Source organism: Chroicocephalus ridibundus, chromosome 16 (genome assembly GCF_963924245.1).
Source record: "Chroicocephalus ridibundus chromosome 16, bChrRid1.1, whole genome shotgun sequence".
Lineage (NCBI taxonomy): Eukaryota > Metazoa > Chordata > Aves > Charadriiformes > Laridae > Chroicocephalus > Chroicocephalus ridibundus.
Genome location: NC_086299.1, coordinates 6,446,621 through 6,471,798, shown reverse-complemented (window position 1 = coordinate 6,471,798; position 25,178 = coordinate 6,446,621). Strand labels below are relative to the sequence as shown.

The window sequence follows — 25,178 nt, the reverse complement described above, 5'->3', positions numbered from 1 at the left end:
TCGGAACACATTCTGAATGTTGGGATTTCTCCTGCAAGCATGCATTTACTGTGGAAAAAATATCTGGCGTTTAACCAGGTCTCATTGTTGTTACTCTCCACAAAGAGGAGGAGGTTAAATGGACAGACTGTATGGACAGAACCGCCTTTCAGTCTTACAGCGTGTACTTGTGAAGCTTTGCTAGTGGGACTGCTTTCATTTATGGCTACAGAATTTCAGATGCCATCGATTCCCCTGGGGGTTGTTGTATCATGGTATATTAATTCACCTCAGCTATAATAATCAGAAGTAAATAAATAATCAAAATGAGTACTGAAGTTGTTTTTGCATTAAAATTCTGTACAGTTAAGTATATTCATGATGAAACTTCATAGCTCTTATTGTTTTTCCACACTTGAGTTCATGATGGATAGCTTCTTGCTATGATATTTTTCAGCACTTATTCCAGTCTTGTTGGACGGCTGGAACTCTTCTACTTTATGGACTGGTTTCCATTGTAATCAGAATTTCCATTTAGGTAATTCTGAGGGTTTTTCCTTCTCCTCCCCATCAATTTTTTTTCCTGTTTTTTAGCTGATGAAGAAGCCCCAGATTATGGATCTGGTATTCGACAGTCTGGCACAGCTAAAATTTCATTTGACAATGAATATTTTGATAAGGTAAGAAGTCTTAAAATTGAGTTGGGTTTCTTTGAGTGCAGTAGTTTGTGCTTCTAAATAAAGAATAAGTAATGCGGGGGAAGAAGGGGATGGGAAAACCAGAAACTGCAGGGGTCTGTTACATCCAACTTCATTTATTTTTTTCAGAGTGATTTTTCTTCAGTTGCGATGACTCGGTCTGGACTGTCATTGGAAGAATTAAGAATTGTGGAAGGGCAAGGACAGAATTCAGAGGTTACCACTCCTCCAGAGGAGATAAACAGAACGAATGAGCTAGGTAAGCCAGAAATATGTAGTAGTTTTGGAGAGCTTAAGGGAAATCTGGGATGCTTTCAGTTGTGATAGAACGGGATTCTGAGCGTCCTTCAAGAATATGGTAAGTAGGGAGCGGTGTAACCGATGGGTTGAGTATGATGGATGCTGAAGTTACTCACTTGAAGAACTGTGCAGGAAAAAAACTGTTCCCAGGTATTTGGAGCTTTTGATCATCAGCAAATAATTTGGGATCAAAAGAAAACCAAAAAAGTGTGATGGGACTAAACTGTTGCCTGAAGGAACAGTAAGGAAAAAAGAAAGAGAATTTAAGAATTCTTAAAATTTTAAGAAAAGAAAGGAGAAAAAAAAAAAAAGAAAAGTGATTTCATATGGGATATTTGTGTCTCCCTAAGACTTGAAGTCAGCCACTTTGGATGGAAAGATGACTATGGAAGGATTCACTGAGGAAATTGGTGATCACTTGAAACTGGGCAGTGTGTTTACCTTCCGTGTGACAGTGCTACAGGCCAGCGGCATCCTACCTGAATATGCAGATATTTTCTGCCAGTTCAAGTAAGCATTTGTCCTTATTTACATTATTCAATGAATGGTTTGATAGAGAGTGCAAATAATAGCGGGCAACGGAGGGTCTGATTGAGAGCTTTTCAAATCAATGGCAGTGTGGTATAGCAGAGAAAAACACCTGGCCAGTTCCTGGAATTCCTGTTACAAGCAGTACCTGCTTTCTATTAATATGGTGTTAAGGAATAAAGTTTTGCAGAAAGGATCTAGTTATAGATATCTTAAGTTTTTTAATGTGAAAAATCTGGTATTAGATTGTACATAGGCTCAATTGGAATGAAAGCTATGTGAACCTTGAGTATCTCAGTAGCTCTCCAGTGAAAATGTTCTTTGGCTTAGATTCTTAAGGAAGAGAACAAAAAATGGGAGTAATAAAGACACAAAATAAATACAGGAATTGTGGTCGCAAAGACTAGGGTATTCCTAGCTTTCGTCTATCACACAACTCCCTGTAAAGTTCTAGCAGAATAAATTTATGGGTTTCCTTTCAGTGCTGGGTTCACAGCACAGCATTCTTCACTAAACTGTTCTGTGGTGTTTTATTATTGGTTTGTTGCTTGTTTGTTTTAAAGCTTTTTACATCGGCATGATGAAGCTTTCTCAACAGAACCTCTGAAAAACAATGGTCGAGGGACTCCCCTTGGGTTTTATCATGTTCAGAATGTAAGTAAAACTTTACAGGCGTAGTAAGTGCCTGTTTTAGCACTGGGAGTTGTGTGTATCCTTGTTGTTAAACTCACGAGAGGCGTGTGGGAAGGGGGGCAAGGGGAATTATTAAAAGAGACAGTAGGAGGAGGGATCAGGTGAATGATGTAATCCCCAATGGAGAACAAAATACAGAATGATTCTGTGTGGCAGATGTAACTCTTCTTTCACCTCTATTTCCTGCCCTTGAATTCTCTGTTTCCTTTCAGGATGTTCAGTGAAAGCAGTCTAGGATTCAGGAAATAGAATATTTGTGAACAGCCGTGCTCATGATCTCAGATGAACTGAATATATCTGTTTTTATGAACCGTGTAATCCTTTGGTTACATGTAGCCTCCTCTCCTCCTACTTAAAATGCCTGATACTGAGTCTTGCATTTTCTTCTTTGTGGGAGAGTGAAATGAATGCCTAAACCAAAAAGGAATGCAGTTGCTTTTACTGTGAGTGGTGATAAACTGTATGAAAAATAAAGACTCCTAAAACTCAGACTTCTAAGATTTCCCTTTTTGTATGTCTCATTTTCTTTCCTTACTTTGCCTAATAGATTGCTGTGGAAGTAACAGAATCCTTTGTGGAGTACATCAAAACAAAGCCTATTGTGTTTGAAGTTTTTGGACATTATCAGCAGCATCCTCTCCATCTGCAAGGACAGGATCTCAACAGGTACTGTTCGCTCTTCTGGCATAAAGGCTTTGTGGTCCTGCTCAGGTTAGCTCTGCAGTTCAGGCAGTGCTTTTTCATTCTCCTGAAATTATACAGCCACTCCCCCAGGAGCAGGATTCCTGACTGAGGGGAGAGTGCTGGCAGAGGCCTGTTTACCCAGTGTACTGTGTTTTGGTAGTGAGTGATGGAATTGTTCTGCCATCTCAAACACGGAAAACTGTTTTGCCAGTACAGCTGCATCCACCCTACAAACACTGTGGTGGCAGAATATTGTAGTCAGGACTTCAGTAGTGATCTCGGTGGGTTCTGAGATCAGTGTTCCCTCTGGGCAAGTGGCCTGATGCATGAAGGTAGGACGACAAAAGAAGAGACACAAGATTAGGGGGAAAACAAAAGGCGCTCAACCTTTTGACATACTAGTGCCAAAGTTGCTGAGCATTTGAATTTTTGGTATGGGGGGAAAGGACCTCTATTTGTTGTGTTTGTCCTCACAGCTTAAGGGAAGAGGCTGTTGTCTGGACTGCTTGGCCTGGGTAACCCTGCGGCTCAAGGCAGCAGCTGCAAAGAGGAAGCACATGCTGGTTTTAAGAGGAAATGCCAGCTGAGGCTTGTTCCTTTTCCTTAAATTATTTTGGGAAATGCCTATAACCTACCTAAATTTTCAGTGCAGAATGGGGGTAGAGCAGTTGGAAACTGTAAATATATATATTTTTTTTTTTAACTGACAGTGGGGATTAATGAAGTTAGAATAGAAAAAGGACATAGGTTAGTCTGAGAAGTGTGCCGAGTCCACTTGTTTTCCTGACAGGTGATATTTACCTGTCTTCATGGGATTGTGAGGATATTTTTAGAGAGAAAAATGGATGGAAGGACTGTACTGGGGGTATATGTGTATACATACATGCATGTGTGTGTATTAGAATGTATTTTTTTATGTTTGGCTGCCTCTATATTGATAACTCTTTCCATTTCTCTGTAGCCCTCCACAGCCTTCCCGAAGGTTCTTTCCTCCCCCTATGCCACTCTCAAAGCCAGGTGAGAACAGTTCCCAAATTCTGTACATCGCATGTCTGCTACTGAAAATGAAGGTTGACGAGTATTCCTAAGCTATTCAGGACACCAAGAAATGTCATGGAGTGAATGTTGCAAAGGGCATTGGATGTATCTTTTCTGGCCATCTTCGCTTTTATGTGTTCTCTTCAACCTCTTCTTGCAGGAAGTGCTTCTTTGTTCATTAAAGGGTAGAATTAAATTCCTGAGGTGTGCTGACCATATTCCATGAGATCTGGCCATGGCTTTTTATGTGCTTACTGAGCACTTGACTGGAAATTTGCTTACTCATTAACAGCTTCATCTTTTTGCTCTCTAACATTCTTGTTTAGTGAGTCAGTCTTGTTAAAACGATCCTTGGTTTTCTTTGCTTAATTGTAATAATGCATGCTGAACTCATTTGTGTTTTTTTTCCATTTCACCTTTTAATTTCCTCCTCCTCCAGCTTTCTCTCACCTGCATATTTCTACCATCCTTTTTTCTTTTTGTGTGTGTTCCATTCCGTTTGCAGACCATGAAAGAAAAATTGAGTTGATTAGGTATCTTATGTCTGGCTATGTAAACGTGCATGTGCTGAACACGCTATCGGAGCATGCCAACGTGCTTGCGTCCTCTGCTGTGGCTGCTTTCCAGGATGGAGCTGACCAGCTGCCACCTTTTCTCTTTCTGCCTGTTCCCAGTTGTCAGAGTGAGCGGGCTCCTAAACGAGATGGTTAGTAGCCAAACTTGATCTATGGTAGATGTAGGAGTAGTTCCAAAACATCCTTCAAAATTCCTTTTTTCTTATCTTTATCATGTAGTATTCCTGGGACTAGAAACTGCCATGGTTGTGGTCATGGAAGGATGATGCTGTGCTTAAGTTTAGGGCTATTCTAGAGTGAACTATATAGAAAGTCTATAAATTCCAGTGTGCTGGGTATCAGAGATTTTTCTGTGTCACTGGATCTATTCCCTGAAACTTCCTGGACCTCTCATTTTTTTTGTGTTCTGTGCATAGTTTTATGAGATTGGGACGAGAGGTGCTGCATATGAAAAAACAGCTAGCTGTAGAGGAAACGTTCTGCTGTCTTCTATATAGGTTTCCTTTTTGCTCATCTTTTTTTTTTTTTGCCACTAACAGTGCTGTTCCTCACTTACATTTTTATTTTATTACCAAAGGAAAAAAAAAAGACGACACACTGGTTATTAATTATGCCAGTGCAAGTCCACAAGAACTTCTAGAACCAGCTTTCATGTTTAGTTAAATGTGTCTTTCTGTTGTTTTTCTCTTCTAGCACTTTCGAGTTTCTCTGCTTAGCAGTAAACTTGAGTGACTTGGTGTGTGTGATGTTCCTCTTGCTCTCAACAGCATTGAGTCCAGCTGTACTGAGTTCATGTGCAGCTACGTGATGTGATGGGAATAAGAGAGTGACTACCCCAAGTAATGAACGGGAAGAGTAAACGATGACACTAAAGCTTGCTGCCAAGCATGACGGAGTTGTAGTGCTTCAAATAACAGATTCTTGTAAAATCTGTCCCTCTAGGTAGCTGCTATTTTACCCAGAAAAGAAATAGAATTCACTTTTTTTTTTTTTAATGGCCCTTAGTAATCACTAATATCAGAACATAAGGAGCCCAGAAACATACTTCGGCAGGATTATGGCTCTGGAATAAGTCTTGTTCAGCCTTTATACATACGCATTCTCTTATCTAAACTGGTACAGGAGACTAGCAATTTGTAACATGAAGAAGTGAAGACCAAAGTTTTAAGTTCTTGATTTTTTTATTATTTTATTTTATTGTGTAGGGAAGGGGAAGTGTACTTTATGGGTGAGTAATGGTGCAAATGAACAGACCTAAGCAATTCTAAATCACAAACTGCTAAGCCATAAAGTAACTGATGCACATTTGAAAAAACTTTTTTCTGTGGATTTAAAGAGACTGCATATTTTTACAAGCTTTTTGGATACACTTTTGTTTCGTTGTTTTTTTTTAAAAGTCTAGTAACTTAGATCTAAAAAACAACGCTTTGAGAAATAATGATTGCTGTAAGCAACATCATTTTCATGGGAAAAGATGTGGTCTGCCTATGTACATAGAATGCAAGGGATCACTGAAATGACATGTTCTGTGAGCCCTAGGGTAAGCTTTACTTGTTCAGTCTTTGTAAACCATTCTTTTTTTTTTTTCTTCTTATTCTTTCTGTTTTTTTTCTCTAAGTGCCAGCTACAAAGCTAAATACTATGAGCAAACCCAGCTTGGGCCAGAGCGTGAGCAAATATGACCTCCTTGTGTGGTTTGAGATCAGCGAGTTGGAGCCAACAGGGGAGTAAGTCCCATATTAATCTTTTATATTTTAAGAACAGTGATTTATGGGAGTTTGATCTTTTACCCTTTGTTCTGTTCAGGCAAGGCTGATGGTTAGCAATTGTTATTGGGTGGTGGCCTGGCTTATGTCAGCTGGTTTGTAGTGACTGGGTGTAAATTCTGCTGGCATTCGTTATCCCTATTGGACAGGACTGAAGAGACAGAATGACATTCTTTCACACTTGAAGTAATCTTTCCGTAATCTTTCCGTAATCTTTCCGTAATCTTTGAAAGCCCGTACACACCAGCAGAACAGGTGCTGGGAAAACTTATCCTGTGTAGGCCATGAGTTTAGATTCTTTGGCTCACTGCTCCAGAAATCATCTAGCAGGCGCTGTTTTCTGTTTACCTCTGCTATAGAGAGGGTTTTCCCCTGACAGATCTTCAGAGATTATATTTGGAAGTGACTTCCTCATAGTTTTCCAGAAGTACTGGAAGTACAGTGTATGATATTTCTATATTTCACTGATACTGTGGTCTGATAAGAGTCCAGTCTGAGAGTGAGTAGAAACACTCTTGTTTCTTCAGATATAATATAGAGAGGTGACTGTTGGCAGCAAAATACAGAGTAAAGTTGCTGTGCTGGTGTATCTTTCCTGCCTGTTGATTTCACTGTCTCACGCAGGTATATTCCTGCTATTGTGGACCACACTGGAGGCCTGCCCTGTCAGGGGACCTTCCTGCTTCACCAGGTACTAATGAAGGCTGTAGAACAGCAAGTTTCATCTCTGGGGGGGGGTTAGAGTGCTAATGACTGGATTTTGCATCTTTCATTTCTTCTCCTTTCCCACGCAGCTGGCTAATGATAGCTGTAGGGCCAGTCATCTCTCAGCCTGTACTTAGTCTGCTAGCTTTGGGCTACGAGGAGAATATGTTTGGCCTCTAGTATATTGCTGTTTCCTTTGCTTATCAGTGTGCATCCGACTCATGATAGATGAAAGCCTTTTTAAAAAGCAGGAACCTTTGGGATGAGATTTGTGCCTTCAGTGTTCTCCAGCAGCTCGGCCAAGGACACAGAAGGATCATGTGGACACAGCTTCCATTGGTTCTTTCTCACTGCGTGTGGCTATGAGACAGATCTACAAAATGACCGTGTCCCAGTGCATTTTAAATGCCTGTAATAGTCTTTAATAATAATTTGTGTTTAGCTAGATTCTAAAGATAATCCTAGTTAAATATTGTTTATAGGTTTATGTTCTGTTTTTTCTACTCTCAAATTCAAAGTTCGTTTTCATAGGACCTGTGACTTCCATTTCCTTTCTTTCTTAAAATGATAGGAACAGGTCTTAGAGTTTAGGAATAATGGTCATATTCCAACAATTTCCTTAAAAAATAATTAATAAAAATGTTACTCAGCTCTGGATTTACTAGTGTCCTCACCAACACCTGAGGAATTTTTCTTCTTCAGATGTGGTGTTTATTTCTATTCTACAATTTTACCTTCTTCACAGCTGTTACGGAGTTTTATTATATTTTGACTTTTAACAGATGCATGTGACAAAGGAGGAGAATATCTGCATGACTAGTTGTTATTTTCTAGTAACTTCTTCTGTTGTATATACACTTTTTCTTCTGGTGTGTATACACTTTATATGTAACATATAAGCACACATTACCTAAGTATTTGCTTGTTTTTGTGGTCAATTCTGATATATCCCAGGGACCATACATATCTTTGAGAGTGTAGCAGCAATTTCAGAACTATTTTAGGCTAGAAACCTCTGCCTTTGTGGAGTGAGAAGGGAGAAGTCTTAATTTCTGTTACACATGAAAATATAATGTTCCTTGTAAGTTGATTTTAGGGCCCTGAAACTCATAGGTGTTTGTTCACAGTTACAGACTAATTTAAATGATCTTGTTTGCTTCATTTTTGCAGTCTAAGTGCAAAATAGATGGTGTTAGTGTGTGTGTGAATACTTCACGAGCGTTTTGTTTTTGAACTTTACCAGGGAATCCAGCGTAGAATCACAGTCACCATTATCCATGAGAAGGGCAGCGAGTTGCACTGGAAAGATGTGCGAGAGCTGGTTGTTGGTGAGTCTGTTGTTTTGCATGTTGCTATGTAAGGAAGAAAAACTACTAATGGTGACTTCTCGTTGTACCAGATTCTGTCAGCTTTGAGTATTGGCTGTGAGAGGAGGATTTTGAAAAAGATCCAGAGGAAGAAATTAAGTTTTGCAACTTCAACTTATAGCTGCTTGTTAATCACATAGTCTGAAATAGGAGTTTGTTTTCCCAAACACCGTATTTCAGGTTCAGTTTTAATTGATTCCCTCTCCTACCCTTTTCAGGACGTATAAGAAATAAAGCAGAGGTAGATGAAGCTGCTGTGGATGCTATTCTGTCTTTGAATATTATCTCTGCAAAATACCTGAAGTCTTCTCACAGCTCCAATAGGTAAGTGAGTAAAGTGAGCCCCGTAGCAGGAATCTAAAATTTCTTTGACCTCTGAGGTATTGGCAGGATGTTTGGAAAGCTGGAAATGTTGCTAGTTATTAAATGTAGAATTCCATGGGCACAGGACATACAGATAGGGAATGAATGTTACCGTAAGTTCTTGCTAAAGCTGAAGTCCATTCGTCTGCCTGGAGGATTTCTGGTTAATGCATTTGAATTACTTTCCATTTGTAAGCACCATAAAGGGAGGATGGAAAGGAACAGCTTAAGGGAGTCTCAGAATTTAACCCAGAACTTCTAAACTAACATCAAGGTTTGTTGCTAGAATACAGCATTGAAGTACAAGGGCAATCTCAGGAGATGTATTTATGGATATGTACATACATACCTATATTATTCCTGGAATAAGCATGTGAGAATTTAATCAAGAGCTGTGCTTTGTAAATTAAACTTCATAATTTGTGGATTTGTACAGACGTATGAAATTGACTCCAGTTGTAATATGGGGGTGTCTGTTCCATGTACCTGCAGCCATTAGGGCAGCAGCCGGGCCCCTGTCTGAGAGCTTTCTGGCTGCGTGTGTCTCCTCATTAGGGTGCGTTGCTCTGAAGACCAGTCAGACTCCACATTGTTCTCCTTCAGCGTCTGCAACAAAGGGCAGGGAGGCAGAATGCTGCGTTGCCGGCACAGCCTCTCCCTCCTCTGACATCAGCCAAGTCACTTGACCACGCCGTGGCTCTGTTTAGATGGTGCAAAGCAGGAATATCTCTGAAATTTAACTCTGAAAGAGTGTTTCTGGAGGGGACTGGGTTGTTTTGGAGCCCATCTCTGGTGCAGCTGCTGAATGCTGGAGGCGATATCCCTTCTAGGCAATGAAATGGCTTCTTCCTTCTCCATTAGAGGCCTGGACTTTGAAATAGCACTGCGATATTAAAGGTGGATTCAGGACACGGCTCCTACCAACTGAATGTCTTCCTGCCACCTAGTGTCTGTAAATGCACACTGTGACAGGGTTTTTTAGCAGTTATTCTTTGCCTCCCACTGAGAAGTGGGTATTTTACTTGTAGTGTAATTGAATTAATGGATCGGCATAAGTGGAACATAAGGGGACTGTTGCTGGATTACAGTCTGATAGGGATTTGCAGTTGGAAAGCCCTGTACTTTCTGTTCTCTAGCAATTTCAAAAAATTCCTGTATAGTTCTGTGGTTTTCTATTAGGTGGGCCCCTTGGGTGAACGGTGAGTGTGAGTGAAGTGAAGCTGTTGACCATCTCTTACCAAAAAGCCAAGGTTGAAGTTGTGGGATGAGTGCATGGCAGAGTGGTGAAGCGGGATTGAAGCCCTAGTAAGGGATATGTCTTATATTTGCTCATTGTCTGCAGATTTGTTTTCTGCATGCTGTGGCTTGGTTGTTTGTTTGGTTTTTTTTTAAGTCCACTTGTCGTGTTCCTCTCAGCTGTTGCTTTTCTGTTCTGCTTTTGGCTGCACTAACTGAAGCTCTTTCTATGTTTTTACAGGCTCTTTCTTGATAAGGATATGCCTAGGTATTTTCTGTTTGCTTCCTTTGTACATAAAGGTTCTTGAAAATAGAATGCTTTATGTCTCATTTGTATCGCTGCCACTTCCCTTTTAGCTGTTACTGCATTCTGTTAGCACGCCTCTTAGCTCTTCCAGAAGTAGAACACCTCCTCCTCCTCTGTGTCAGGGGTTTATTCAGGTACAATTCAGTGAGGGACTTGTGAAATTAAACTTTCCTTCTCGTGTAAGCGAGAGCTTCCTTTGTTCAGTCTTTCTGATTCCCAAAATGTTGCCATCAGAATATAGTCCCTATTTGTAGTTCTTGCTATTTTCTTCCTTTGTTCTCTATCAAAGAACTAAATTTGGAATTTCTTACTGTCTCTGACTCCATAACTTGCCATGTTTGAAGTACCAAGTCGAGGACTGAAAGATTAGGTTACTTGAAATTCCAGCTCAGAGTTGCTGAACAAAAAGCAGTGGCTGCCATGTGACTGGCATCCAACCTCTGTTCTTAGGTTGGATTTGCATCTGAAATTTAACCATGTGGTTGCTACTTCTTAGTTTCCTAGTTGGCAGAGAAGCCAGACGCGTAGTAACTGCTCAGACTGGATTCCTCTTTCTGCTTCCAGGTTGGATCCCAGCCAAGCAGGCTGGCTGCACAGGCTGCTCTCTGTCTTCTGCCTCTTTGAAAAAGAGAAGACTTTAAGTCTTCAATGCTGTCAATTCACTGCCTTTCACTAATGCTAAAATCCACTTAAAAATCAGTTCTAACTATACATTGGTGCCTTTAACCTGTTTCTCCTGTTTTCCGTGCTTTGCTTGCTCTGCTCCATTTTCCTCCTTGTGCTATTGGCTCTGCTGAATGAAGTTTGCTCACTTCTGTTTTTTGTCTCCCTCTGTAACTATTCTAGCAAGTTCTGGTTTGGACAGGCAAGACTGTGTATATTTAACTTCCTGGCTAGACGAAATCCAGTAGAGTAACTGTCTCAAAGCTATACTTGACTTCAACTCGGTGTTCATCTGAAAGTCATCATTTTGCTAAAGAGGGGCCCTTAGTTCTGCACAGATGAACATTTACACCTGTGCTCAGTTCATGAGAAGTCACGTTTGGCAAATGGTGCAGAGCTGATTCAGGGGCCAGGTAGACTGGCTTTCCCATCTGGGGAGAACCAGATCTTACTACTTTTTCACCCAGATTGTAGATCTGGAGCTTAGTGAAAGTTTAAAAAATTTGCTCTCATAACTAAGACATGACAAAAGATTAAAACACAGACACTCGACACAGATTTGTAAAGGGTTAAGGGACTACCTGTGTTATTTGCCTAATCTAAGTCAAGTAAGGATTATTACATTACAGTGCTTTTAAAGTTACCAGTTACTTAGCCTTTAGAATGTGTTTCTCTGTGGCATTTTTAATAGAAGCAGGACATTTAGAAGTAATTTCTTCAGTGTGCTACTTCAGCTGCAAACAGTACTTAGCAATATTCTCAAATTGTATTCCTTGACTGCACAGTTCATGGTGTCTCGATGTGTTAGCTCCGAATTGTGTAATTGGTATCAGGAAAAGGGGATTCTTGGGAGCTCTGTTTGAGATCAGAACCCTTAGTTTTTGCTATGTCTGCTCTTAGGCTGTTTCATGTTTCTTTTTGGTGTTTGTTATTTCCTTCTTCCACCCCCACCCTGTCATTTGTCTTCGGTTTCATTTTCTATTTTTCTGACTTGGCCTTGGGCATTAGTACAGAAGCTCTTTAGAGACATAACTTGTTTTAAAAAAACAATATACATGGAGGACTTTCTTGCTTTTAGTACATCATTTGGACTCAGGATGGAAAACCTCAATGGCAAGGGGATTTGGGAGGGAAATTATATGGACACAATGAAGAATTAATGCCTTCTTTTTCTGTTACCAGTGTAGAAAAGCATGCTGTATTCCTGAGTACGGGTATAGGACTTCTTTCCAAAGGAACCTACCTGAAATCGGTCTCTACCGTGAGAAAGGAGGAAGCTCATTTCCCCAAGCCCCTGTTAGAGAGGAGAGAGTACAATGGTGACTCTAGGTCTGAGGATTTACCTGTCCTGTGCATGATGATGGCTCTCACTTTTTACTTGAACAGATGATGTTTCCCAATTGCTGGGCTAGAACTGTGGGAGCCTTCAGCTCCTTTCTTTCCATGTACCAAATTCAAGACACTTCTTAAAAGAGTTTGTGGTAGATCTGCAAGATTTTACTTGAAGATAATAAGGACATAGAAAGAAATCTTTATCACTTGAATATAGGACTTACCCTTACCTATCAATCATTCTGATTTGCTCTCAGAAACTGCTGGTTTTCTAAGACTGAGTATTAGAGGGATCTCTTCTGTTGCTATATGTTAGTCCTAAAATATGCTGTAGAATGTGTGTTGCCTGTGGAAAAGAATCTTCCCATGCACTTTGGAGGTCCAGCTGGGCTGAATTGCACCTGAAGCCATAGAGAGGAATTCTGTCTGTTTAGAAATACTGTTCTTTGGTGCTGACTTCCCTGTAGTGTTAGGACAGCTTTTGTTCTCTTCTGTATTCCCTCTTCTCCTTTTTAGATGGGTCTTTTTCATAACAGGCAATGGCCTCTTTCCCATTTCTTGGGAAACAAGAGAAGGTTTTTGTTTCAAGTATTTGTTATCGAAGCCACTGAAAGTCATAGTGAATGATGTCAAGGAAGAGATGCTTTATGCTGACCGATGGGAGGGATGCGGAGGAACTCTTACTATTGAGGTTTTACTGTACTTTTTTCCAGGACTTTCTATCGGTTTGAAGCAGTTTGGGATAGCTCCTTGCATAACTCCCTTCTCCTCAATCGAGTGACACCATATGGAGAGAAGATCTATATGACCCTTTCTGCTTACCTGGAGGTTAGAGACCTGTGCCTGCCTTTTTGCTTGTGACTGAAGTATAACTATCTGAGACAACAGACGATGTGTACCCGAGATAAATACTTACTGGACTAGGTGATTTTGAATCCTGAAGCCAGTGAAAGTCTTTGTTCATTTTCTGAGAACAGGGTGGAAAAATTTATCCACAGTTAACATATTGATGTCGAGGTATTACTGCCTTGCAACAAAAGTGAAGTGAAACTGGTGATCTCCTTAACCTTTCTGTGCCTCATTTTATCTACCATTATATCTGAAAATCCATTGAAATCAGTGGACGTTAAGTACTACTAGTGTTACAAACACTGGCCTAGCTTTTGGCTTTGCACGCAAGACACTGTTGTTTTGTGTAGTACGATTATTTCACCCACAAGATGCATCAAGAAATTTGACAGTTCTCTTTCACAGAAACACATATGAAAAGCCTTCACCAAAGACCCAAACAAGAATGGATTTCAAAAAGCTGTCCCGCTACAAGAGAGAAGCAGTATAACTTGGCATAGTTGTCTGCAGCCACTCATTCATTACTGTTTTTTCTCTTAGCTTGACCACTGCATTCAGCCTGCCGTTATAACAAAGGATGTTTGTATGGTCTTTTACTCACGAGATGCCAAGATTTCCCCCCCACGATCACTACGCAATCTCTTTGGCAGTGGCTACTCCAAGTCTCCAGATTCGTAAGTTCAGTGACTAATTTTAGTATTGATGTTTTATGCCAGCCTATGCTTTTTCTCTTAGAGGGAATGGGGAGAATGTAGCTTAGTTTTCTTTATTTCTTCCTTCAAAGTCTACCTAGTTAGAGTTCTCCAGTCTGGTTTTGAACATTTTTTTCTTGCATTTATTTCAGTGAACTTCTGATGGACTCTCTTTACTAAGCCCTTTTCCAGCCTTCTGACTGAACAGTTGGAAAGAGAGATCCATTTTGCAAGCCTGCACATAAATGATCCTGACCCTGACCTGGACTCTACTGCAGCAGCTGGTCTCGGAGTCTAATGGGGGATGGGGGGAAACATGAGGGAAATGCCATTGTTAGAGATGTTGCAGTCAGTACTGGCTATTTTATGTCAAGATTAGAATTCAGATGTAGTCCTAACTAACAGCTGTACTTAAACTTCTAATTTGGAGACCACTTAACTAAAGCTTTATTTCTGAAGGTAATAGGGTTTTTTCCCTCTTTTTTTCTTGTGAACAGCAATCGAGTAACCGGGATCTATGAACTAAGTTTATGCAAAATGGCAGACACAGGAAGTCCAGGTAAGCAGTGACTGGGTGTTCAAACAATAAAGATACTGTAAACTGAAATATTGCAGAAAATTTGATAGGCAGAACAGAGTAAACACTTCTATCCTGATGGGAGGCAGTTCCTGTGTTTCATAGTAGCAATGAACATTGCTATTCCATAAAAAACTTGTGCAGGCTTTTAGTTTTGACTTGGGTCTGTGTTTACTACTGGTGAACCAAGGATTCACTGCAAACTTTACATTTTCTGACCTGGATGTGTCAGGGAACTGGGCATATACCAGAGTCATAGACTTAGGGGGCATAATACATGGCTCATAGCTAACACAGTTGAGACTTGGTTTTGCAGCAATAGTTTTCTCTTGGTCTTTTGAAGATATTGCTGATAGCTGATGCAAGCTTGATAACTTGGAAGGAACGTAGTTCATGTAGTGCCAGTGTATTTTTCCTCTAAGACCTAGCAATGGAAGTTCTTGTGTTGAATTAGACTGAGCAGGAGTTTGCATTATTTTGTGTCAGTAGAAAATACCTGAATGAAGTAAGGAAGCCAGGCTAAATCAAATCTCTTGGGGATGCATGATTGCTGTTAATGAGATCATTGGCATGTATATTTCCAGCCAAACAGCACAAGTGTTGGTTCTTCGCAGGTTGCTAATTGGTAAGTGTTCCTTAGTGGCATCCCTCCGGCTATGTCTTTAACATGTCTTATGTTGTTTTTTCCTGCTCAGGAATGCAGAGGAGGAGGAGGAAAGTCCTGGATACATCTGTGGCATATGTGCGAGGAGAAGAGAACCTGGCAGGTTGGAGGCCCAGGGGTGACAGCCTCATACTAGAGCATCAGTGGGAACTGGAGAAACTGGAGCTGCTGCATGACGTGAGTAAAGAGATCAGGGAAGTGAAAGGCAAAGCACAACTGTACCTCTGAATTTGCCTGTAGTCTACCCACGGTGAGACCTTCAGAGCTGAACGGGTTCCCAAATGGGAGTTTGTTCTTAAAGTCAGGATTTAAATAAATTCTCCAATGGAGAAGATAGAAAGCATGTGGCTGGCTGCTGAGGAGAGTCTTCGGCTCAGAGTCTCCTTGTATTCAACAAAGGCAGATTCAATTTCTAGTGCCTTTGTAAACGCCCCTCCCTGGGAAAAATGTTTGCTGGTGTGAATCTTAAAAGAATGCGTAAGAATTCAATGCCTGTAAAATAGGCAACATCCTGGAGCAGATGATACTGATTTCTTTTCTTACCAGGTGGAAAAAACCCGTCATTTCCTTCTGCTTCGTGAAAAGCTTGGTGACAGCATCCCCAAGTCCCTGAGTGACTCATTGTCTCCCAGCCTGAGCAGTGGAACCCTCAGTACCTCCACCAGCATTTCCTCACAAATTTCGACTACAACGTTTGAGAGTGCAGTGACACCCAGTGAGAGCAGCGGCTATGACTCCGCAGACATAGAGAGCCTGGTGGATCGGGAGAAAGAGCTGGCCACCAAGGTATAACATGAGAAACGCATCACGGGTCTAAACTGAGGTGCCAAAGATGATTAGAGATTAATGATGAGCTTCTCAGATAGCATGGTGAATATCCAGTGTTGTGAGAGGTTAATTTTAACACGCTTTATAGTGAAATAATCCATTCTCACCAGCCAGTGGTGGTGGCTAACTTTGTGCTATGGCTGTACCTCATTCCCCTTCATTAGGAGTAAATGAAACTTACTAATTTTATTAAGGGAAGTGATTATTCCCTCCTTCTTCTGGGATTTTTCATAGCAGTTTAGAATTTGTTTATTCTTTCATGAGCTGCCAAGCATTTCTTGGCAAATTGCCTTTTGCGTTCAAGTTTCTCTGAAAATCTAAAGGTAAAATTCTTTTCTGTGTGTTGTTTGTTTCCCTTCTCCCTTTAGTGTCTGCAGCTTCTCACTCACACTTTTAATCGGGAATTTAACCAGGTGTACAACAGCATCAGTGATTGCAAGGTAAATAATTCATGCAATACAATACACTATATCTGTACTATAATAGCAATATATTTATAGTTTGTGGAATCTGTTGATACTATGAAGAAACAAAACACTTCATATTAATTTTTTTTATTTTGACTACTGAGTGGGAAAATGGCTAATAGAAATATCCATCTATTATCTGAGTCTTCCACATGCTGAATGTCGTGTTCTAGCCAGGACTGAACACTAGCTACAAAAGCAACTCTCTGATATTTTGCCGATATTTGTCCTTGTAGTTGTCGGATATTTCTCCAATTGGGCGGGACCCATCAGTGTCGAGTTTCAGCAGTGCTACCCTCACTCCTTCATCTACCTGCCCTTCTCTGGTGGATTCAAGATGCAATTCCATTGACCAGAAGTAAGTACAGGGTATTAATAGAAAAATATTACTTCTCATGCTTCACAAATCTCTTTGCTGTGTTTTCTGATTATTTTTTTTTCACCCTCTCTCTTCCTTTTCCCTACTTTCGGATATTTCTCTGTACAGCCCCTTGCTTTATCTTCTCCAATCATTCTGCACAATTATTTGTCCCCGTTTTGTTCTTTTGAAGTGTTTTTTTTTTTCTCTTTGTGCTGAAAGAACAGTCAGATGCTTGTCATTCCAATGACCAGTGCATCTTCAGTGTGTAAAGTCCACAAGTTTTTTTTCAGAGGTCTGTTAAAAAGACCTACTAACAACAACCCAGAATAAACCAGTTTGGCCAGTAATCTCCGTTTATCTTTCTCAGCTGTATCTATAGAAGATATTTTTGATGACATTGAGAATAACTGCTTGGTGAAAGGCACGTCGGTGTAATTTATACCTTCTCAGTTTAACATCCCTGAGAGGAGGAGTGCTGACAAAGTAGTACATTTTACATCAAACCATAGTAAGACACATGTCTGTGTTGTGACTGCGTTTGGCAAGAGAAACGAGGGAGAAGTAGTGGGCAAACAACTTACTTGCAGTTATTAGAAGTTTTATTCCACAGATTTCCAGGGAGATGCTATTTGATATTGTACAAAAGATTCCCAATGTCATACAAAAAATCTGGACTGGAGGATGAAACTTGTGAGAAAGGCTAGGCTGTAGATGCACTTCAAATTCCATTGTCACATTCAGTTGTGATTCACTTTTCTTTCTTGGCCTTTTTTTTTTTTTTTTTAAAGGACACCAGAAGCAAATTCTCGTGCCTCCAGTCCCTGTCATGAGGTGGAACAGTTCCAGATAATACCTACAGTAGAAACTTCCTATATTGCCAGGGCTGGAAAGAACGAATTCCTAAACCTCGTTCCTGATATTGAGGAAATCAGACCAGGGTAAGTTTTCTATTGTCGTGTGATCGTGGCTTCCTGAGAGCTGTCACAAGGGCATTCTGAGACTTGTAGTTTCTTTGCCCCATTTGAAGAAGGTAAATTAAACAGGTGATAGCAGAACTGCAGAGTTCTGTATGATGGAGGCAGGACTGATGAAGGTTGTGTTGATATTTGATCTCTGTAGCATTCACTCCCGGTATCTACTTAACGAGCAGGATTTCAGTGACTTAAATATAATGTCTGTTACCATCAAAACCATTACTGAAGTTCACTGAAGTAGAGATCTTTGTGGGTCTCTCTTTCCATCAGACTTTTTCATAGTTCTTGAAGACAAAAATTCAACTTGCTATAGGAGAACTTTTTCATAATACTGTTGCAGACAAAACGTGTTAAGGACCAAGTGTCTTATGCAGTGTTTTGCAGTTAATAGGGATACTCAGTAGGTGCCTTATTTAGGGGAAAAGTATTCCTGTTTATCTCTGGGTTTGGTTTGTTTTTTTTCCAGCTCTGTGGTCTCAAAGAAAGGATACCTCCACTTCAAGGAGCCACTCTCCAGCTCTTGGGCCAAGCACTTTGTGGTGGTTCGCCGTCCCTATGTTTTTATTTACAACAGTGACAAAGATCCTGTAGAAAGAGGACTCATAAACTTATCCACAGCTCAGGTGGAATACAGTGAGGATCAACAGGCAATGGTAAAGGTCAGTCTGAGAGCTATTGTTTATTTACTCATAGAGCAGGAATGTTACAGGTAGTAGTGCATCCATACCATCCTGTGTGTCATCTCTGGTTTGAGGAAAATGCATCTGTGTCCTGGAGAATGTCTGGCATCTGATGATTCTGCCCACAAAGTTCCCAGTTCGTTCAGGGTTTCTTATGTTCTGGACACAGTTATACAAGAGACCAGAACTGACTGCTGTTCTGCATGGTATTTGCTTTTATGAGCATGTGTTGGTGCCATCACCCTGTGTGTTTGGGTTTTGTAGTTTTATTTATGTGGTGTTTGGGGGTTGTGTGTGTGTGTAAAAACAAACTAAAACAACACACATGAACATCCTGCAGGGAATCAAATTAACTTTACTGGTCCATCTCAGCAGCTCATGATTTAAAGCTACATTTTGTAGAAGATGTCCCATCTGACTGACTAATAATATCCTGGAAATGACCAGTGAAACTTCAATGAAAGACCTTAGGGCTTGTGGGTTTTAGGAATGTGACAGAGCAGCCTCTTCCTCAGAGGAAGTGTGCAGCAGCTTCTGTGCGTGTGGACTTCAGTATCTTAAATTGTCCTTAATATTCCAGACACCCAACACATTTGGTGTATGCACAAAGCATCGTGGGGTCCTGCTCCAGGCCATCAATGACAAAGACATGAATGACTGGTTATATGCCTTCAATCCACTTCTTGCTGGCACAATACGGTAAGAGGCGGTTCATGGGCAGACAATGCTGCAAAGCATAAAGATAGGGAGTCATAAGCAAGGGCAGATAGTTTGTCACAGAATTTAATCTTGTTCTGAAGAATTTGACAAGATGGGTGAACTGAAGGAGGGAGGAGGGTGGGCAACAAAAAAAAAAAAGCGCAAACAAGCCCTGTATTTCAAGAAATGCAGTGGCTGTTGCTGGGCCTTGTGACATACTTAGCAGATGTATCCAGTTTGAACATGTGTGGTATGCTTCCTGCAATCCTGCATTTGGAGGCCACAAAATGGTTTCCTTCTAATGCTGTTTTACAAATTTAGAAAGCTTCTTACTGCCTCTGTGCAGGGGGCTCTGGACTGCCTTTTCATTCTCTTAATTGTGAGCTACCGCAGAAATTCTCATTTCCTTCCCTTTAACACCGGTCCCAGACATCCCCTGCTTGCTGGAGAGCTCTTACTATGCTACAGTAGCTCTTCCTTTCAGTAAAAAGAAAAAATAATTAAAACCTAAGCTGTTACTGTATAGCATCAATTAATTTCTGAACAGTGCAGTCCTCAAAGATCCCATCTTCCTTTAAAGGAGCACAGCAGAAGAGTGAGAAGTCTTTCTCATTACAGCCCGTGATATGTTTTATTTTCTAAATATATGGAGTAAACTAGGACTATACAAAAGGATTTAAAAAAAAATAAATCTGGACAAACTGTGGGGAGGGAAGAAAAATAAACTTCCAGAATTCAACAAATACTTTTTTACTTCTTTCTCGTGCAGGTCAAAACTGGCTCGAAGACGCACGGGCCAGCTGAAGTACTGAGTCCATGTAATGTTCTCATCTGTTCTCCCTAACTCACCTTCTGATAGATCAAGTGTTACCTCTCATTTTCTCTTTGTGATTCTTGACAGTTTCTCTTGTATGTAATCCTGTGGCTTAACATCCCCTACCTTCCCAGCTCCTTCAGCACATTTTCTAGGTATTCTAACCCTACCTTCTTTCTTTTCACTTGTACTGAGAATCATACTAGTAGCATGTGGCCAAACAAAAAGAGAAAGAAAAAAAAAATCAAAAAAATCAAGTGATTATGCACGACTCTAAAAAGAAAAAAAAAACCACCCACATTATTTATTTTTTCTTATAACAATTGTTTTCCCATTCCAACTGACCTTTTGGTGTCTGTCCCACCGTCCACTGTCGTCTGTCTAGACTGCTGCAGGTTTTTCATTCGGTTTGTGACTTGGCAGTAGTCATTGGTTCCCTCAGGGCAAAGTTCTAATGCCAGGGAAAGATAAATTCTTCTATGTAGACATTACCCAGCCAGGAACTGCAATAGCTCCTCAGGCTTTCTGGATCCAGCCTCTAATTTAAACTCTGTTGAAAGTTGATATTGGACAAATCCATCTGGGCAGACTGGATTTTGGACTTGGTGCAGGTTTTTGAGTTTCCGGGGTCCAACAGGTGAAGGCATGAGCTGGAAAAAGATAGGGAACAAACCAAGAGGGGCTGGCTGGAATAATCAGCCTTTTAAACTCCTGCCGTGGGAGTGCAGGTGAACAGGGCTTGGCTTTAACTCTTTCCCAAAACGTTAACGCTTGCTCCTCTGCCTCTGAACTGAGCTGAGGAGACAGAACTTGTGCTGATGTGAGGAAAAATAAACGACACCGCTGAAATATTAGATATAATCCCTAAAGTTTTAGATGCTCAGCCTCGTATTTGACAGATGGAGGGTGTTAAGCAGAAAGGTAGGTGTGGTTGTTCCCCAGAGCGCTTTCAGGAGATCACCAGGGGAGGGCAGTATCTCCTCTTTCTGCTGTTAGTCCTGACTTCCGAGTTCCTGCAGCAACAGTTCTCACCTCTCTTGGAAGAGATTTACGGTTGTCATTGGTATGTTAGGATAGACCGCTCTACAGCATCACTCTGAAAGGCCTGGTTTATGCATGTGTCCCTTCTCTGTAATACTCGGATGACATCCTGTCTGCTCACGGGGAAAGCATCCTCCGTCTACAAAATACTTTGTAGACCTAGCACTTGCAGTATTCTCCAGGGAACAGCAGGACACTTTCACTTCCTTTTGGAACAACTGTTGAAGGTCTCCTAATTTCCCTGTTTACGATTTTGATCAGCTAAAAGCCCCTAGTTAGTTTTAACTTCAGAATTAATCCTTCCTGGAGGGACAGATCAAGTGGACTCCGGTCAGCGGGTGTAATAATTGGCTTCCTGGAGATGAGCTGGGTGGTGTTAGTTCTTGACCTACAGTCCAAGTTCTCCTTGTGACCAAAGTTCTGGTCCTTGCCCCGAGAAAGGAAAACAGAATGAATTTCCTGAGAAGTGAACTCATCTTTCTTAGTTAGGTTTTCAGGGAGGTTGTTGAGGGGAGAGGTGTTTGTTCTCTTTTACTGTGTTCCAGACTGCTGTGCTGTACTTTCTTGACTTACCCGGGGCACTGATAGGGCCAGCTGTGACCCTGGGCAATGTACAGCAATTTCATCCTGAGGTTCTGACCTGTCGAGGGAGGTCTTGTTCCATTATTACAGTAGGCACATCTAGGAACACTCCAGCTCAAGAAGGTCGTTTTGATTCAGCTCACTCAACAGCAGGTCATGCCATGCCTCGGAAATTCTGTGCCCAAAAGTGTACATGGGACTGGCATCAGTTGAGCAATTTTTTAGCTTTATGGGGTTTTTGTTCTTCTGTAAAGTGCAATGCATAATGAGGCCTCCTGAAAGCATGGCTGGCAAAGGAGCAGGGAGATGGAGTCTGACACTTGCTAGGACATATCTTTATATATTTCAAGATAGTACTCAAGCTAAATCACGTGCTCATGCTATCTTCTATGGTCCTCAGATTTATTTCAGAACTGGAAGCCAGAGCGAGGGAGCATCCTGGGGACCCGGGAGCATAATAGGGATGTGTTTTTTGTTTTTTTTTTAATTTTCTTCTGGTTTTGTCTTGTTTAATTGTGTGTGACTCTTAATACAGTGAGGATATTCCTTTGTTACGCAATGGATGATAATGCACTTCCAGTGTGTGGATAAGTAAGACTGCTAGTGCTGCAAGACGGCTCCCCAAGCTGGAGCTAAGGCGATCTCAAGAATTAAGATTAATTTTAAGCACTAAGTTGTTCCTGCCATCACCACCATTTGTAATGAAAGTGGAACCAGTTTGAGGAGGAGTAGTGATTTACATGGTGGCATTTTGTGGCACACTGAGAGCATTTTAATTTTTCTTTTTTTAACTAGAAGAAAACTAGTTTGCTAAGTCTTTGCTTTGGATAAGCCAGAAAATGAACTGAGGGGATACAGGCATTGCATGGAAACATGATTAAGGGATCTTCCTTTAAAAGCAGGAAGACAGAGATGCTTATTTTATACAGAGCTGGAAATGTTACAGCTGTGTTGCGTAAATGTTACTCTTCTATCTAAAGACTCCAAGCACCTTCTGATGACTTGATGTCTATATGGATAACAGATCATCAGAAGAGCAAAATTCTATTTTTAAGCATCAGTATCTCTTAAAGCTGCATAATCTGTGACAAAATAGATTCTTCTTGTGTGGAGTTCAAATGGGCATTGCTATTTTCGGGTCTGACATAAAGACATGCGGTTACAGTTTTTCACCAATTATTGAAGCCTAGTTTGAGACATCAGTTTCCCTACTTAAAGCTGGACTGAAATAGATTTGAGTTTTCTTTAAAAGGAAAACAAAGCAAAAAAATAAATAAATGTGGATTTCCATTCACTTTAAAGCTTTTTTTGGTCTAGCCCAACGTGTTAGAAATTTCTTTTTAGAAACAGGGCAAGAAGGGAGAAATGTGCCAAGCTGTTTTCTCTGGGCAGTCAAAGCCCACTCCTGGTTACCTGCTGCCGGCCTGGGATGTCCCGGAGTCAGACAGCTCTTGGGACTCCGCCGCTGCAGATGAGGCGTCGTGCTGTGGGCCTGCCAGCCCACTCGGCGTAAGCACTGGTTGTACACTTGGCAGGTGTTTCTCAGAGAGAATCGGTGTGAAACTGTGCTGTCGTTCAGGTTTTTTATGTCCCTCACTAAAAGGAAGATGATGGTTATCTTCCTTTTGTCCATTGCAAACCGCATCGTTGATGTTGGAGCTTCCTGGATATTTTAAAACTAAACTAAACCTCCTATACTGTATTTTAGAAATGCACTTTAAGTACCTTTTTAAAGAAGATTCCTATATTCTGGGATGCAGAAGGGAAGGGAATTTTATTTCCAGACCACTGAGAAGGTGGGGTTTTTTGGTCAGTGTCTAACAGTCCTTATTACTGATTAGCAAGGAATTTCAAAGCAAAGACTTTACTTTTTGCTGCTTGTTATCTAATTTACAGGGATTTACTTTTATGTAATGTATTGTATATTTATACATCTGTAATTAATTGCACATTAGATAAGAAAGAGGATTAGCTTTGGAATAACACCCATTGGTACTATACAATCAGCTAATACTGCCTATGCATACACATCTTTCTGGTTCTCTTGCACAGCCTTAGTTTGCGTTAGTTTATGCTGTGGCGGGTGGTTTTGTTGAAGATGCAGCTGTGACCCTGCTGCTCGAAGGAAGGATCCTGATGCTGCTCCGGAACGGTTTGCTGAATGTACTGTAAAATGGGTCTCTAACATGTATGCGTTGCATCTCTCCATTGTGGTTAATAACCCAAATCTGTGGTCTGAACTGTACTGTATGTAGCAGGAATGTATTAATTTTGTGCTTCCTTGTTTAAAAACATCAGCTGTTCAAGAACAGGATTGACTTTTTTTTTGTTCAGAAGGCCATTTATGCGTTCTAAGTATTCGATATCAAAACTAGTCCAACACTAACCAGATGGTTGTGACCAATGTTATTTGGAACAGTTTTTAAATTAACAGGATCAGCTGTGTATTCAGAAAACTGAGGGTGTGGAGGTGTAAGTCTTCAGTCAATTCTTAATGTTGCCAAGTTAACGGCCTGATCCCGAATGGTGCTGAGCTGCCTCTTGCCTCGGAACCAGGGACGAGACACAGAGGGAATCCGGAATGATCAGCACTTCCCGGGATCAGTTCTTAATTTTCCACTCTGCTTTTTCATACTTCATGTGCAGTTGATTAAGGTTCTTTAATTTGGACATTAGACATGCTGTTGCACTGAAATATATACTTTTTTTTTTTTTAATTGCGGTCCCCATTTCCGTGTTTAATCTCTCTGTACTCAAGGTATACAAGGTATATGCTGTATAAGTGGCCTTCTTGAACAAATCTTTGCAAACTGATTTCATCCCAGCGAAGGAGTGTATCAGCAACACTGTACATTAATTTCAGGTTTTCATTTTCTTATTTTATTTTGTAAATATATCTGATATTTGGAGCTTGAGTATACAAAATGTAAATATAGTTCATGTATTTGTACTAATTCTGATCCATTTGCTGTATAGCCTTAGGTGTGCAATGCAGATATCTAACTGTGTATGGTAACCTTGCACCACTGAATTGTTAGTGAACGAGGTGAAACAATAAAGGTACAACCAGTGCATTAGCAGATACAATGCGTGCTCCTTTTAGTGTGATTTAATTACTGGTATTGATTACTCGTTTTCAACACCTGTCCTGAACAAGCGTATGCTGCTGTGAAAAGAGATTTGGTTTGGCTGTTCTTGAGAAAGATGGGAGGCCTTTCTTATCCTTCCTTATGCTTTTCCTTTTGACACGTTATGGAGCATTTATAAATAGTTTTTGGATGCTTTCAAAAGATGAAATAAAGGGTGGCATAGTGCTGCCAACAAAAAACTTGCTTATCTGGGGGTCACTGTTAAAAATCATAGGAAGTGTGAGAAATCAAAACACTGAAATATGACAGCAAAATATAAGGCACCAGCTCTGTGGACAGAGGGGAGTCGTTCTCGTCTCGGTCTGAAAGTGGAAAGTTCCCTGTATCTTTTAAAAGTCACGGTGAGGAAACTGGCCAGGGCATTCCCAAATCCCACAAAAAGCCACCTCTTGTAGCTGCAAAACACCTCTTGTAGCTGTAAAACAGCTGCACCATGGCAAAAGACTTATCAGGCTGCTGAAAAGCTGTCGTGGATGTCTTGCTGGCTTCTTGCTGCTGTTGCAGGTTCCTTATTTTTTACTTTTTTTTGAGTAACCTTTTAAGCTGTCAGAAGAGCAATGAGAAAAG

The 25,178-nt window shown here is 40.7% G+C and overlaps 1 protein-coding gene across 10 annotated transcripts in view; it reads left to right on the top strand.

Moving 5' to 3' along the window:
- KIF1B (kinesin family member 1B) overlaps positions 1-24,551 on the top strand; it is a 95,794-nt gene extending 71,243 nt beyond the window's left edge. For all 10 annotated transcript variants that reach the window (XM_063354188.1, XM_063354184.1, XM_063354179.1 and 7 more), the window contains 21 exons: positions 574-659; positions 807-936; positions 1,328-1,487; positions 2,069-2,159; positions 2,746-2,864; positions 3,844-3,899; positions 6,114-6,222; positions 6,886-6,952; positions 8,210-8,294; positions 8,552-8,657; positions 12,948-13,062; positions 13,624-13,757; positions 14,273-14,334; positions 15,048-15,193; positions 15,563-15,802; positions 16,213-16,284; positions 16,548-16,669; positions 17,461-17,610; positions 18,113-18,305; positions 18,907-19,025; positions 19,795-24,551. In XM_063354188.1, coding sequence (XP_063210258.1) covers positions 574-659; positions 807-936; positions 1,328-1,487; positions 2,069-2,159; positions 2,746-2,864; positions 3,844-3,899; positions 6,114-6,222; positions 6,886-6,952; positions 8,210-8,294; positions 8,552-8,657; positions 12,948-13,062; positions 13,624-13,757; positions 14,273-14,334; positions 15,048-15,193; positions 15,563-15,802; positions 16,213-16,284; positions 16,548-16,669; positions 17,461-17,610; positions 18,113-18,305; positions 18,907-19,025; positions 19,795-19,837 — 2,405 coding nt within the window. In that variant the 3' untranslated portion in view covers positions 19,838-24,551. The remainder of the gene's footprint in view (positions 1-573; positions 660-806; positions 937-1,327; positions 1,488-2,068; positions 2,160-2,745; positions 2,865-3,843; positions 3,900-6,113; positions 6,223-6,885; positions 6,953-8,209; positions 8,295-8,551; positions 8,658-12,947; positions 13,063-13,623; positions 13,758-14,272; positions 14,335-15,047; positions 15,194-15,562; positions 15,803-16,212; positions 16,285-16,547; positions 16,670-17,460; positions 17,611-18,112; positions 18,306-18,906; positions 19,026-19,794) is intronic.
- Positions 24,552-25,178: the final 627 nt, after the last annotated feature.